At 35.6% G+C, this 15,098-nt stretch overlaps 1 protein-coding gene across 6 annotated transcripts in view; it reads left to right on the top strand.

The window, feature by feature from the left end:
- PLEKHA1 (pleckstrin homology domain containing A1) overlaps nt 1-15,098 on the top strand; it is a 52,603-nt gene that overhangs the window by 10,484 nt on the left and 27,021 nt on the right. For 3 of the 6 annotated variants that reach the window (XM_057734791.1, XM_057734793.1, XM_057734792.1), the window contains exons 2-4: nt 4,332-4,492; nt 10,090-10,146; nt 12,213-12,258. In XM_057734791.1, the coding sequence (XP_057590774.1) occupies nt 4,352-4,492; nt 10,090-10,146; nt 12,213-12,258 (244 nt within the window). In that variant the 5' untranslated portion in view covers nt 4,332-4,351. The remainder of the gene's footprint in view (nt 1-4,331; nt 4,493-10,089; nt 10,147-12,212; nt 12,259-15,098) is intronic. The other 3 variants (XM_057734794.1, XM_057734795.1, XM_057734797.1) reach the window with 2 other exon arrangements.

Genomic DNA, 15,098 nt, shown 5'->3' with positions numbered 1-15,098 from the left:
GCCAAAAAAAAATTCTCTTGTATTCTTTTGTAGCCAGGCCTATCACAAGCCCTAGCAACTGTGATCTGTTTTCTATCACTGTAGTTTTTTTGTTTTTTTTTTAATTTGTGTGCAGTACAGCTTACTCTATGTGGTGTGTTAGCCTATTTTGGATAAATGCATAGTTGTGTATCCTATGATAGTCAAGATACAGAACAGTTCCATCACTCCATAAATTACCCTTTGAAGTCAGCCCCTCTCGGTAATATGTTCTCTGTCCCTATAGCCTTTTGGTTTGGCTGCTTTCACTTAGCAAAATACCCACATTGTGTGCATCAATACTTTGTTCCTTTATCTTGCTAAGTAGTATTCCATTGTATTGGATGTACCACTGTTTCTTACATTTACCAGTTAAAGGACATTTAATTTGTTTCTGCTTCTTGCCAATTATGAATAATGTTGTTTTAAACATTTGCATATAGGTTTTGTATAAACATAAGTTTTCAATTTACTTGCCTAAATACCTAGGAATGGGATTGCTGGGTCATATTGTTAAGGGTATGTTTAACTTTCTAAGAAACTGCCAAACTGTCTCCCCAAGTTACTGTGCCATTTTGCATTCCCACTGGCAATATGAGAGAGTGTTCATTTGTTTCACATCCTTGTCAGCATTTGGTATTGTCTGGGTTGTATTTGTTTTTGTTTTAGCCATTCTAGTAGGTATGTAGTGGTATGTCACAGTTTTTGTTTGTAACATCTTCCTGACTAATGATGAGCATTTTTATGTGCTTATTTATTATTTGTATGTCTTTTTTCTTTCTTTTTTATTATTTTTTAAAAATGATATCTTCTTTGTTGACTTGTCTATTCAGATTTTTTTGCCTATTTTCCTATTTGGTTGTTTGTCTTATTGAATTGTAATAATTCCTTGCCTATTTTTGGATATCAGTTAATTGATAGATATATGTGTACTGAATATTTTCTCTTGTTCTGAGGCTCATCTTTTGATTTCTTATTGGTGTCTTTCAAAGAGCAGTTTTTAATTTTAAGTCCATTATATTAACCATTATAGGGTTTAGCCTCTTTGTGTCTTATCTAAGAAATCTTTGTCTACCCCCAAGGTCATGAAGATTTTCGTTCATTTATTCATATATATGTATGATTTATATGTATATATATATATGATATATATTATTTTTTTAGAAGCTTAATTGTACATTAGGTTTCTGATCCATTTCAAGTTAATTTTTTCCCACATGGATAGTTAATTATTCCAGCACCATTTGTTGAAAGACTACGTTTGGAATTGCTTTGACATATTTGTTGAAAATCAATTGACAGTATATGTATGGGTGTGTTTCTGGATGCTATTCTGTTCCATTGATTTATTATTATTATATCTTTTCACCAGTCCTACACTGTCTTTATTGCTATAGCTCTTTTGTAAGCCTTGAAGTCAGTAATGTGAGTCTGTTCTTTGGAAAATAGATTTAGCTTTTCTAGGTTATTTGCATTTCGATATATATAATAGAATCACCTTGTCAGTTTCTATAAAATATCTTGGAATTTTGATTGGATGTATTGTATCACTAGTTCATTCTTTTCTTTATCTGGATAACATTCCATTGTATGTATATATTGCACGTTTACCTGTTGATGGACGGACATATGGGTTGTTTACAGTTTTTGGCTATTGTGAGTAGTGCTGCTATGAACGTTTATGTTTAAGTTTTTGAGTACCTGTTTTCTGTTCTTTTGGGTATATAGCTAAGGAGTGGAAATGCTGAGTCATATGGTAATTCTATGTTTAACTTTTGAAGAACTACCAAACTGTTTTACACAGCTGTTGTACCATTTTACATTCCCACCAGCAATGTAGGTGGGTTCTAGTTTCTACACATCCTTGCCAATGCTTATTATTTTCCTCTCTTAATTATATCCATCCTAGTGGGTGTGAAGTGGTATCTCATTGTGTTTTTGGTTTACATTTCCCTAATGACAAATAATATTGAGCATCTTTTTGTGTTCTGGCTGGCCATTTGTTTTATCTTCTTTGAGAAAAATGTGTTTTCAAGTCCTTTGTCCATATTTTTATTGGGTTTGTTTTTTTGTTGTAGAGTTGTAAGAGTTATTTGTATGTCCTAGATATTAGACCCTTATTTCTAAATATTTCCTCTCATTCTGTAGGTCGTTGTTTCATTTTCTTGATGTCCTTTGATACAAAAAAGTTTTTTAATTTTTATGAAGTCCAGTTTGTCTTATTTTTTGATTTTGTTGTTTTTGCTTTGTGTCATATCTAAGAATTCATTGCCAAATCCAAGATCATGAAAAATTTCTTCTATGTTTTCTTAGTTTTATAGTTTTAGCTCTTATGTTTAGATTACTTCATTTTGAGTTATTTTTTGTATATGGTGTAAGATAGGGGTCCAGTTTAATTCTTCAGCATGGGCTGTCCAGTTGTCCCAGCACTGTTAAAGAGGCTGTTCCTTCCCTTTGCATGATGTTAGCACCCTTATAGAAAATCAGTTAGCCATAGATGTATAGGTTTGTCTCTGGGCTCTCAATTCTATTTCTTTGGCCTATGTCTTTCCTCATGGCATACCACACAAGTTGATAGTTTTTACCTGTAGTGTCTGTTAGTATAGTGTATTAATTTTTCAAGTTTTGATTACATTTTAGAAATTTTATAAACTTTGGGTAAGTTCATTAAAAAAATTATCTCCAAGTGCCAGATCTATAGTAACACACACATACAAACTTAATTGATAGTTTTGTTTAAAACTTTTGGTGTATTTCACCATTTCTCTGACTGCATACTGATTAGTGATTTAGATACGCAGTATGTCAGGGTGTATTCTAGTTGAATTTTCACTATCAGTTAAACCTGCCAAAAATTCAACCTGCCAAAAGATGTTGGTGCTGGCTGTAGAAGTACCTTTGGAGTAGGAATAGTCTGCAGATTTGCATCATATCAGGAGGGAATCACATGTCTATAGTTTTTAGAGAAAAATGGATGGAAACACTGCTTTTTATCCAAGTTATGGGTTTTAACTTTAATGAATGTATCAAAAATTTGTCCTTCAGAATCAGAATATGATATGCCTCTGAAGCCTCTTTTAATCTGTGTTTCTCTCTTCCCCCCACCCCACGCTTTTTTCCCCTGTAGTGGTTTATTTGCTGAAGAAGCTGGGCTTTGGTCCTGATGTTTCCCACTGTCCAGTTTTGCTGATTGAATACCTGTGGTGCAGTTTATTTTTTTATTTTTTTATTTTTTTTTTCATTCCACAATTATTTATTAAACACCTTCTATTTATCAGAAACTGTGTTAAGATGTGGTGCAGTTTAATATGTTCCTCTGTGTTCTTTATTTCCTGTGAACTGGAAGTTGGACTTAGGGAAATCTAGAAACTTGATCAGATTGAGATAAAAACTTTTTTTTTTTTTTTTGGTTATATGCACTTTGTTGGTGATGTTTGTGTCTTCTATTAGAGGGCACATAATACCTGCTTATCTCTTATTTCATGATGTCAGCTTACTTTATTTTGATTCATTTTGGTTTTAATAATTCCAAGGGTTTTTATAGTGACAGGATGATGTAAGGGTTAAGATATAAGCTCTGGAGTCCAAGAATCTGGGTTCATGTTTGTTTGTTTGTTTATTTATTTTGGCTGAATTGGGTCTTTCTTGCTGTGTGTGGGCTTTCTCTAGTTGTGGTGAGCAAGGGTTACTCTTCCGTTCTGATGAGTGGGTTTCTCAATGTGGTGGCTTCTCTTGTTGCGAAGCACGGGCTCTAGGCCCTCGGGCTTCAGTAGTTGTGGCATGTGGGCTCAGTAGTTGTGACTCTTGGGCTCTAGAGCACAGGCTCAGTAGTTGTGGCACACCGGCTTAGTTGCTCCACGGTATGTGGGATCTTCCTGGCCCAGGGATCGAACCTGTGTCCCCTGCATTGGCAGGTGGATTCTTAATCACTGCACCACCAGAGAAGTCCCTGGGTTCATGTTTTGATTCATTAGTTCACTAATCTTGGAAAGTCACTTCCCCTTTTCAGTGTTAAATTTCTTATCTGTGAAATGAGGATGATGATGCCTACTCATAGGGAAAAAAGTAAGTAAATTATTCAACTGAGATGAATAGCTCTCCATTGTCCCCATAATGCGTACAGTCACATTTAGTAAACACTCACAATAAGCTTAATTTCAAGTGAATTTTTGCCCATGCTTTTATGTATTCACATTAACCAGTCCCTGCCTAATGTTGGAAAGTAGGCTTTTTGTTGAATAAACTGTACCATAGCACATTTTATGCTTGAAGTCCACTGAGAAGTACTTACTGTTAATGTTTTTGTTTTACAGTGTAATGTTCAAGCTCAGAAATGCCTTATGTGGATCGTCAGAATCGAATTTGTGGTTTTCTAGACATTGAAGAAAATGAAAACAGTGGGAAATTTCTTCGGAGGTACTTCATACTGGATACCAGAGAGGATAGTTTTGTATGGTACATGGATAATCCACAGGTTTGTAAAATCCAAGGGTTACCTCTTCAGAAGCATACCAGGGTTTAATTAGTAAAGTATTTGATATACTGTGCAAGTGTTAGGATTTGTCTTCCTAGACAACATATGTTTAGATTTATTTCTTCTGACTATATTCTCCTTACCCTGTACCCTGAACTCCTGTGTTAAATAAATTTCAGAAGATGAAACGCAGTTTATTTGATAAAAGTGTATGCATGTATTTATATTTTTCCTTCCTTGGGAGAAACAACTCCAACTCTGGTAGGAAATTTGTGAATCGTTTAGATTTAAGACACTGTCTCTAAGATAGAGACTACTATCTTTTGGTAAATAAACTACTTAAATGAGTTGACAGCCTTGCACACGTGTAGTCCTTTCATCTTGTAGTGTCAGACTTGAGTGCTGGCCATTCATGAATTTGGTTTTATTATTGCCTTGCAAATTATTGACGGTAAGTGTCGTGTATTAAAAATTAGAATCTCAGTTTTAAGACCCGTGAGAGGCCTTGGATTACATCTGTTGAGTAGTTTTAAATTTTCTCTACCTGTGAAACTCTTTATTCAAATTGAGACGTGTGTTGCAAGGAAGTATGTGCCAAGCAAGAGATGAGTCCCTAGCAAACTTCTGAGCTGATCTGGTCTAGTGGACAACTTGTACAGGTGAGGAATGAAAAGTTGAGGAAGAGCAGGGACTGGTAGCAGGTTCCATTCTGTTTCACAGACCAGGAACCAGATCCCATAAGAGCTGGTCTGGTATTCTTTTCTCCCCGATACTGATTTTAGATTAGACAAAATAAATATGTGCTAATGCGTTTATGTTTGTTCATATAGAATTTGAGTTGTAGGGAACTGTATTCAGTATCCTGAGATAAACCATCATGGAAAAGAATATAAAACGGGAAGTGTGTGTGTGTGTGTGTGTGTGTGTGTGTGTGTATAAGCAGCAGGAACTAACAACATTGTAAATCAACTATACTTCAATAAAAAAAAGAAAAAAGAACTAAGATAAATACTAGACAGTTGAAAAATAATCATTTGGCAAAACCCTTGAAGGCCACAGGGTACTGAGTAACTCCCAGAAGCACTTTGTGAAAAGCAGGTCCAGTCAGGAAGCAAACATCCCCTCATCCTCTCCTCTAATGGGGACAGATGAAGGAGAGATGATAAATTGGAGCTTGACTTGTGGCAGATTTTTTTCATTCCATTATACAAAAGATAGTAAGGTGGTAATCAAGGCTGCCTCCAGCCATCGGGTTTAAAATATACCCAGGCTCACACAATACAGCAAGAAGTTGGTTATCAACCAGTATTCTAGAAATTACAGTGTTGTATATCTTGAATTTGGGGTTTATACATTTATTATTTCCTATGCATATGCTGACAACTCTCACTTCTACAAATAGTTAAAAGAAATTATAAACATCAAAAAAAAAAAGGAATTTAAGTTGTAAGGGACCTTAGTCCTTAGTATTAATCCAACCTCCTCCTTAATGCAAGAAACCCATCCAGGGATTTCCCTGGTGGCTCAGTGGTTGAGAATCTGCCTGCCAATGTGGGGGGGACGCAGGTTCGAGCCCTGGTCTGGGAGGATCCCACATGCCACAGAGCAACTAAGCCCATGTGCCACAATTACTGCAGCCTGCTCGCCTAGAGCCCATGCTCTGTAACAAGAGAAGCCACCACAGTGAGAAGCCCACGCACCACAATGAAGAGTAGCCCCTGCTCTCTGCAACTAGAGAAAGCCCACACAGCAGTGAAGACCCAATGCAGCCAATAAGTAAATTAAAAAAAAGAAAAGAAATCCTGATCATCTATCCCTGATCTTCACTTTAACTGTTGTTTCAACTACACATTACTAAAAAATATTTATTATATTTGAGACAGCTTTAATTATTATTTGTTCTGTGTGCCAAAATCTAGTTCCCTGTATCTTCTATTTATTGATCTCCTTTTGCCCTCTGATTCTTTATAAATTTAGTCCTTTAGCCACACGCAGCCTTTCAAATTTTGGAGGAGAATTTGTATTTTGATTCAGTATATAGTATTTGAGTGCTGACTTTATATGAGACTTTTCTTGCTAGTAACTGTCTCTTCTCTATCCTTATGCTTATTGAGCTTATTGACACCCTGTTTTACTCCCTTATCTCTGGGTGTGACCAGCTTTCTTGGGTGATAGTAACCTGTCTATGTAACTACGTGATTAATACCTTTATTTACTTGACCAGAGTCATTGGGAGAACAAACAAGTCAGCAGAAATCAAAAGTTCATGTTTACCTTCTTTTTCCTTTTTTTAAAACATAAATCCAGTTCCTCCCTTTTATTACCCGTCTCTTTATCTGTAGCATAGCCCCCTCCCAGACTCCTTTTCCCAAGGTGGAAAGTAACTTACCTCCCCTCCACTCCCCCTGATTACAGTTTACTAGATTCCAGTTTCTGGTTTTCCTCCCTCGTGCTAGCCATTGCTCAGTTCTGCCTACAAGCTCTCCCTGATTTGTCTCCTTTGTAAGATCTGGTTGATTTGTGTATAGTTTCTCCTGAATTTTCTTTACAACTGCTTGATTGTTTTTCTGTTTTCATATGTAATAGATTCTTCTCCTTAGAATGTCTCCTTTTGTCAGTACTTCCCACTTAAACAGAGCTAAAAGAATATAAGTACAAAATAGAATATGTTTATTACACTGAAGGAACCATAAACTTGAATTTCAGAGGAGAGGTGTGGTTATTAAGCTAGCAGAGGGAGTGAAAGTCTTCACGGAGGTGGTAACATTTGAAATTGACCTAGAAGCATGGGTATGATTTTGGCCAAGAGGTGGAGAAGTGGGTATTCCGGTGCTCAAAGAATGGCATGGTCAAGAAATTAAAGTAAGAAACCCTGTGGCATATTTGGAAACCAGTTCACTTTGGCTGTAGCAGGGAGGGTGTATGTTAAAGTTTGTACTAAGCCAGATCTTTTTCAGTGGTGTAATTAGTCCATTAGTGTTTTTGAATGTAGTGTTGAATTTTAAATCTGTCTTTTTATTCAGTTCTTAATAATTTTCTCTCTTCATTTCAACTGATAAGAGTCTTTTACAATCTGCATCCTACAGTGTAATGTATTAGCCATCAATACCAGCTTTGTGTCACTTTAAGATGTATTGAGACGTGTCATGAAAACTTCAGTAAAATGTCTTGATAAGATTATTGTGGTTGAACCATATGAAATTGCCAATATACCATCATTTTGATCTACTAAAAAATGGTGCTTTCATATGATTCAATCTGGTTGCTTTTGTTATGTGCTGTAACATTGTTTTACTGATTATAATAACTCTGATAATGAAAGAAAGTTAGTTTGGCTCACCTGTCCTTAGGGAGTCTCATCTTCCTCTCATCACTTCTTTCTTTACCACTAACCATAGGTTTAAAAATCCATTCTAGTGTATTACTAGGGATCAATTTCAGGCTTTCTGTGTTTTGTTGAGGGAATGAGAAATGGGAGAGTTAAATAATTAAGTAGCTTTATTAGGAAGTGAACTTGAGAAAACTTGAAAGAGTATTTTGGCAAAATGAGTACAGGAATTTATGAGAACAAGTGGTTTATTTCCCTTTTTATCTTAAATGTCATATTAATTATTTCTTGTTCATTGTCAAGTAACAGATTTTGAAACCCGCTTTTTTTCTGGTTGAACTTGGCAGTAATCATACCAGTTCGTAGAAACTAGGTATTTTGAATCTCCTCTGTCTCCCAGCTGCTTCCATTTCCTTGTACTGTGCCACTGTTTCATCTGTGATCCTCTGTGTCATGCAGTGATGACACAGTCGCTCATTTCGCTTCCTCACAGGAGGGATTAGAGTTGTATTCAGCTAGTTCAAACAATAGACTTATGGAGGACTTAAAAGAAAAATGATGATTTTGAATGGAAGGATTGCAATATTTGAAAAAACAATCACTTTGGTAGTTGTTAGGAGATCTTGAAGACACTGTAACATTTTATTTCCTTATCCAAAGTTAAAAAAAAAAACCTTTAAACATAAAACTTTTTATATAAAAACAACTATTTAAAGGTATACATTAAAAATTATAATTTTATTTTATATACATATTTATTAATGACTTAAATTTGGAAGCTTGTACATAGCCTATAGTTTAAAGCAGAACATAATGCAGTCGTAGTTTACATAGAAGTGACAGTTTTGGAAAGACCTGTCTCTGTAAACAATAATCAGTTCATGTTTGGGAATCTTAAGTCTTTTAAATGTCTAGGCTTCCATATAATTAACTGTTTCCACTAAATTTACAGAGGTTTGAGAAAGGTACTTGCTAATCATTCATGGGAACAAGCCCATAGATTTTTTTTTTTTGTAAAGGTTGTTTTTTTTTTTTTTTAGTGTACATTATTATAAAGTAAGTTAAAAGGTTGATTCTTAATCTACAGTGGAGGAAACTTTCAAAATCAAGATTGTTTTGCTTTTACTTTTGAAATCTTCTATCTTTTTATGTTTATATTTATTACTTTTTTCCAGATTCTTTTATCTGATTTTCCCATTTCCATCTTCCCCCTTTATATAATCCATCCAATTTATAATATCATAAGATATATTAATTAAAACAGTTTTGATTACAAAACTGCTTACAAGCCTTCTTTAGTGGTTTCAAATTCCTAACAGTATAGATTCCTTGCTACTTTGTTTTTTTATTTAGGTCCTCTGTAATTAGGTTCGTAGTTCAGGTTCCTAAACCACTGTTTCCTTCTTCAACCCTGTATGACCCTGTATTATGGCCCAACATAGCCTTTTTCCCATTTCAGTACAGAGCTTCTGGGCATCATTTGCTTGCTGTAGTTCATCTGTTTTCTCTGCCTGGAATATTCTCTCTCCTGCTCTGTGTTTCAGAATTTTTCTTTAAAGTCCAGCTTAAATGCCTTTCATTCTTCCACTGAGTCTTTCCTGATAGCCTCAGCCAGAAATGATTCTCCTTCTTCTTAATTCTTTACCCTTAGCTCTTTTAAGACACAAACACATCCCAAATTTAAGGGAAGAATAAAAGTATTTTTTATGAAAGTGCCAATATGTACATGTACATTCTCTGCATATGATTTTAAAAGTATCGGTAATTTTTTGGGGAAATGGTATAAATGTAGACTAGTTATGGAATAATAAATACTAATGTAATTTAAATGAGGGAAAATTAATCTTTTTAAAGAGATATTTGATTTAAAAATTTTAATAAAACAAAGTAATGTGTGTACTCTCTTGAAATTTCTTACATTTGTTTGTTTTATGTCTAATTATTTTCCCCCATTGCTTTCTGGAACAAAATCTGATCTTATTTATGGTTTGCTAAAGCTCATGAAAAAGAAAAGTTTAGATACAATGCTAACAGAATAGCCTTTTAGTTACAGGATACATTGTGGTGGGACATAGTAGAGTTTAGTTTTGTTATCCGTGTTATCCACTTGATTTCAGACTTAGTAAATACTTGAATTGAAAAGTTAATTTGTAAACTGTGACATTAAAAAAATATGATTGCTTAACTTTTTTTTGTGTGTGTAGAACATTTTATATGAATTACATTTGTAATGTTGAATATTAATTATGTATTAATAATTTGTTTATAGAACCTACCTTCTGGATCATCACGTGTTGGAGCCATTAAACTTACCTACATTTCAAAGGTAGTCTCTCTATATTGTCTTACATTCATGCATGAATTTAAAATCCCTTAGAATGAGAGTGTGAATAAAAGGAGCCATTTCCTCTCTTTGTCATTTAAGATGATGTTCTGGTTCATATCACACTGAAAATAGTACTTGATTACTATGCTTAGGAAGTTCTTTGATAAAATTAGGAAGAATGTGGAGTTAACTTTTCAATTTTCCAATCCTGTAATTTAACATTAACTTTTATGATCAGGTATGTAAATGTCAGAAGGGGAGGTTGATCTGTTGACAGGTAGGTTCTGTCTTTGGGAAATCTGGAGAAGATTTTTCTAAGTCTGTATTTATTTAAACTAATTTTTAATCTCATTACCTTTGACTTTATTTCTTTATGTTTTACTTTGAGGAAAATATGAACTGTCTTCATGGTAAAAGATGGTTTTTTCCTCATTTGACTTTGTCTCTACTAACTTGTTTTCGTTTGTTGATTTTTCTGGAATTTTTACAATGCTATTTTTCTTTTCAAAAATTTAGATTTGGTATTAGGTAGTTTTTTTCCTCTTATTGTCTTTTATTAGTGTTTTGGGAACTGAGATAGAAGCTGAGGAACTAGTTTTGTTTTACACAAATAAGCTTGATGACTTGAGATGTGAAAAGTAGCAACACAGTATGATTAAGTAATATGCATATACATACTATTATGCGTATATTGGGATTTGTTAGCAAAGGTCCTCAACAGAAGACCGATTTACAAGTGTGCCTTTATTTAAAAGAAAGATATTTTGATAAATAAAAAGCTTTGTTATCAGTATCATAACAGAGTTACTCATTCTCATTGACCAAAAAAAGGAAAAAAAAAATAGTCCTTGGACAATACAAATTACATATTTAAAGGGAACCATTTTATGTGAAAACCATATTATGTAAATTTGCAAAAGATAAATGTTGTTTGTCTCAAGTGTTCCTGTAAATTTAAGACATTTAGTAATACCTCAGGGTAGCTTTCAGCTTAAATTTTATAGAGACTGTTATTAGGAAGCGTAGAATTCCATTATCGAATAAATTGTACCTCCCCCCCTTAAAAATGGGAGGCCTTTTAAAAAATTTAAGTAACTCAGTAAAGCAGGCAGGCTGACTGGCCAGCTGCTTTCCCCTCCTCCACCGCTTCCTTTTTTAAATATAACCTTCTCTGTGTAGTTCTGTTAAGTTTCATCTCTGCCCCACAGCTTACTGAAGTTTGAATTGTATGGCTTGTACTCTACTTGAGACGTGCCACTTTTCCTCCAGAATTTATTCTTGGAACAAATTTTATTGTGACTCAGTGCTCTAAATTTGTAGTTGGGATCAGTCAGGAACCCCACGCTTAGAATTCCTTCTGAAGGTACAGAGCAGATGCTACAATTGTAAGTTCTAACACTGGGGGACAGCATGGCAACAGTCATAAATGGGCTTCCACGGGAGCTACTTTGTTTAAAGGGCTAGCAGCAACCAGGTGCAACTAGTTGCTTCACCTTCTAAATGGAACCATGTACTGCGTTTAGTAAAGCAGGGCCCCATTATCCTAGGGTGTTTTAATGTGCAAGTGGGGATCCAGTGCTGTTTTGATTTCCTCATTGCAGATTAATGCCTTCCAGATTTTTATTAAATATACAATCTCCCCCTTACCCATCACCATTTCCTCATGCAGTTCACAGCTAATTTAGAAATATGCAATTTGGGAAGAATTCATAGTTTCTGTGGGGTATTCATTGAAGGTATTTTGAAAATTACATTAAACCAAAAATGTTTATATGTGTGACATTAAACTTAATGGTTTATTTTAAATTTCTTCGCACTTCCTTTGAAGAAAAAACAATTTAGTTCAAAGAGGACATGGAAGTATCATTTGTTTTAAACATCTTACAGTTGGGACCCATATTCTAAATTTAATTTACAGTTCTTTCTCAGTTGCCTTAAAGTTTACCTTTAGATCTATATGCTGTGTATGATTACTGGGAAATCATACATGTGGAGTTTACATAGTGTTTAAGGTTGGTTGTAGCAGCATCTGAAGAAGTGAGTGATTCATCTCTCTTTCTCGTTAGGTTAGCGATGCAACTAAGCTAAGGCCAAAGGCTGAGTTCTGTTTTGGTGAGTAGCCACATTTTATATGTTAGTTATTTTAAGTTAGACTAATATAATTGCATCATATTGTAAGAGAAAACAGTCACGGAAAAGCATATAACAATCCTGTGGGTGAATGAATTATTCTAAGGCAAATTCCCTTGAAACTACCATCTGGTGAAGAAATAAAATTGCTCTCCCACCCCTGAAGCCTCTTTCCTGTGTCCAATCCCAGTTACAGCCTCCTCCCACTCTGCCCATGTGTAATCATTTTCTAGGCATTTATAGTGATCACATTGAGTGAAATTAATTTTAAACTTTCTGCCTGATATTATTTGATATTCAGTACTTAAATAATGGAAAGGATTTAGTTTGCAGCTTATGGGTAATGAGAAGTTTACAGTTTGGGAGCGGGGTAGCTGAGAGTATTTGATTAAGTGCTCAGTGGACATTTAATGAATGTCTAGTATATGTGCACTGTGCTTGGCATGGGGCTGTGAGAGTAATAAGCAATTGATGCCCTTAAGAATCTCACAGGCTGGCTGTCTCACAGACAGATACAAGACCAGGGAATTATCATTGCGTTTATCACAGGCGGTAGATAAGGGGGTGTATAATCTATTCAGGAATCACGAAGGAAGATCCTTTTTGGGGAATCTTGGGAGTCAAGGGAGTCACACTGAATGAGGCTAACCTGATTATCCTCTGTCACTGGGGGGAAAAGATGGGAGGACCACTGGACAGAGGCGTGCAGGGGAGAAGAACATGGTGTGTGTGGGGAACTGAACGCTCCGTGAAGCTGGAGAGAATGGTGAGAGACTGAAAAGTGAAAGGGCAGGAGTCAGGGTGTAATATGTTGACAAGTGATTTTGTTTTGTTTTTTGGAAAACGAGGGGAGAGAAGTTAAAGAGCATCTAGAAAGTAGACACAAGGTGAAGGAAGTTTTTTTTGTATGGATAGGAGAATTTGATGCAAGTAAATTGGTTAAGTGGCTTTTGAGCTACTGTTCCTAACATGAGAGCCTGAATTAGGGGGAATGAAGAGGGATGAAGAACATTAGAAGGAAAAGCATAAGAACTGGGAGACTGGACCTGTGGGGGTTGAAAGAAAGAGAGAGCTGTCACGTACGTTTGCTCTAACGAGAGAAACGAGGGATCCAGGAGAGCTGATTAGATGGGGTGAAATACTTGGTGAGGAGTTTCATTGTTGGGGAAACATCCAAGTGGAAATATTCTGGTGACAGTAGCTGAGGACTGGATGGAGCTTGAGGATCAAGAATGCAGAACTGCAGAATCTGTTAAAATAGTGGGTGTAGTTGAAGCTGGGAGAATAATAGGCTCTCAGAGAGGGTGTTAGTGCACATTAGTGATGAAAGGGACAAAAATTAGGAGTTTCCAGCTGACATCAAAAGGGTCTATTGTATGTTAAAGTAAAAAAGATACTTCTTGGGGTAGAACTGATGTTAAATTTCTTTGTTTTCTTTTGCTTGAAAAGGGCAGGTTTCTTCTGTAGGCGGTAATGTTAGGGATAGCATCTGATGGCAATCATATTTATCCAGTTAAGAAAGTGGTATGAGCAGCATGTAGTGTGGCTGTTCAGAGTCCTCTATAATGCTCTTTTTTTTTTTTTTAAGAACTTTTATTGAGATACAGTTAACAGACAATAAACAGCATATATTTAGAGTGTACAATTTGGTATCCCAGTCTCCCAATTCATTCCCCCCCAACCCTCCCCACTTTCCCCACTTGGTGTCCATATGTTTGTTCTGTACATCTGTGTCTCTATTTCTGCCTTGCATTTCCTCTTTCGTAGTTGTTAGCATTTGCCTTATGTATTGAGGTGCTCCTATATTGGGTGCATATATATTTATAATTGTTATCTCCTCTTCTTGGATGGATCCCTTGATCTTTATGTAATGTCCTTTCTTGTCTCTTGTAACATTTTTTATTTTAAAGTCTATTGTATCTGATATGAGTATTGCTACTCCAGCTTTCTTTTGATTTTCATTTGCATGGAATATCTTTTTCCATCCCCTCACTTTCAGTCTGTATGCGTCGCTAGGTCTGAAGTGGGTCTCTTCAAGACAGCATATATATGGGTCTTGTTTTTGTATCCATTCAGCCAGTCTGTGTCTTCTGGTTGGTGCATTTAGTCCATTTACATTCAAGGTCATTATCGATATGTATGTTCCTATTACCATTTTCTTAATTGTTTTGTTGTTGTTTTTGTAGGTCCTTTTCTTCTCTTATATTTCCCACTTAGAAAAGTTCCTTTAGCATTTGTTGTAGGGCTGGTTTGGTGGTGCTGAATTCTCTTAGCTGTTGCTTGTCTGTAAAGCTTTTGATTTCTCCCTCGAATCTGAATAAGATCCTTGCTGGGTAGAGTATTCTTGGTTGTAGGTTCTTCCCTTTCATCACTTTAAATATATCATGGCACTCCCTTCTGGCTTGCAGAGCTTCTGCTGAGAAATCAGCTGTTAACCTTATGGTAGTTCCCTTGTATGTTATTTGTCATTTTTCCCTTGTTGCTTTTAATAACTTTTCTCTGTCTTGAATTTTTGTCAGTTTGACTGCTATATGTCTTGGTGTGTTTCTCCTTGGGTTTATCCTGCCTGGGACTCTCTGTGCTTCCTGGACTTGGGTAGCAATTTCCTTTCCCATGTTAGGGAAGTTTTCAATTAGAATCTCTTCCGATACTTTCTTGGGTCCTTTCTCTCTCTCTTCTCCTTCTGGGACCCCTATAATGTGAATGTTGGTGTGTTTAACATTGTCCCAGAGGTCTCTTAGGCTGTCTTCAGTTCTTTTCATTCTTTTTTCTTTATTCTTTTCCGCATCAGTGATTATCACCATTCTGTCTTCCAGGTCACT

This window comes from Hippopotamus amphibius, chromosome 5 (genome assembly GCF_030028045.1).
Source record: "Hippopotamus amphibius kiboko isolate mHipAmp2 chromosome 5, mHipAmp2.hap2, whole genome shotgun sequence".
In the NCBI taxonomy this organism is placed as follows: domain Eukaryota; kingdom Metazoa; phylum Chordata; class Mammalia; order Artiodactyla; family Hippopotamidae; genus Hippopotamus; species Hippopotamus amphibius.
This window is presented reverse-complemented; position numbering and strand designations above follow the sequence as displayed.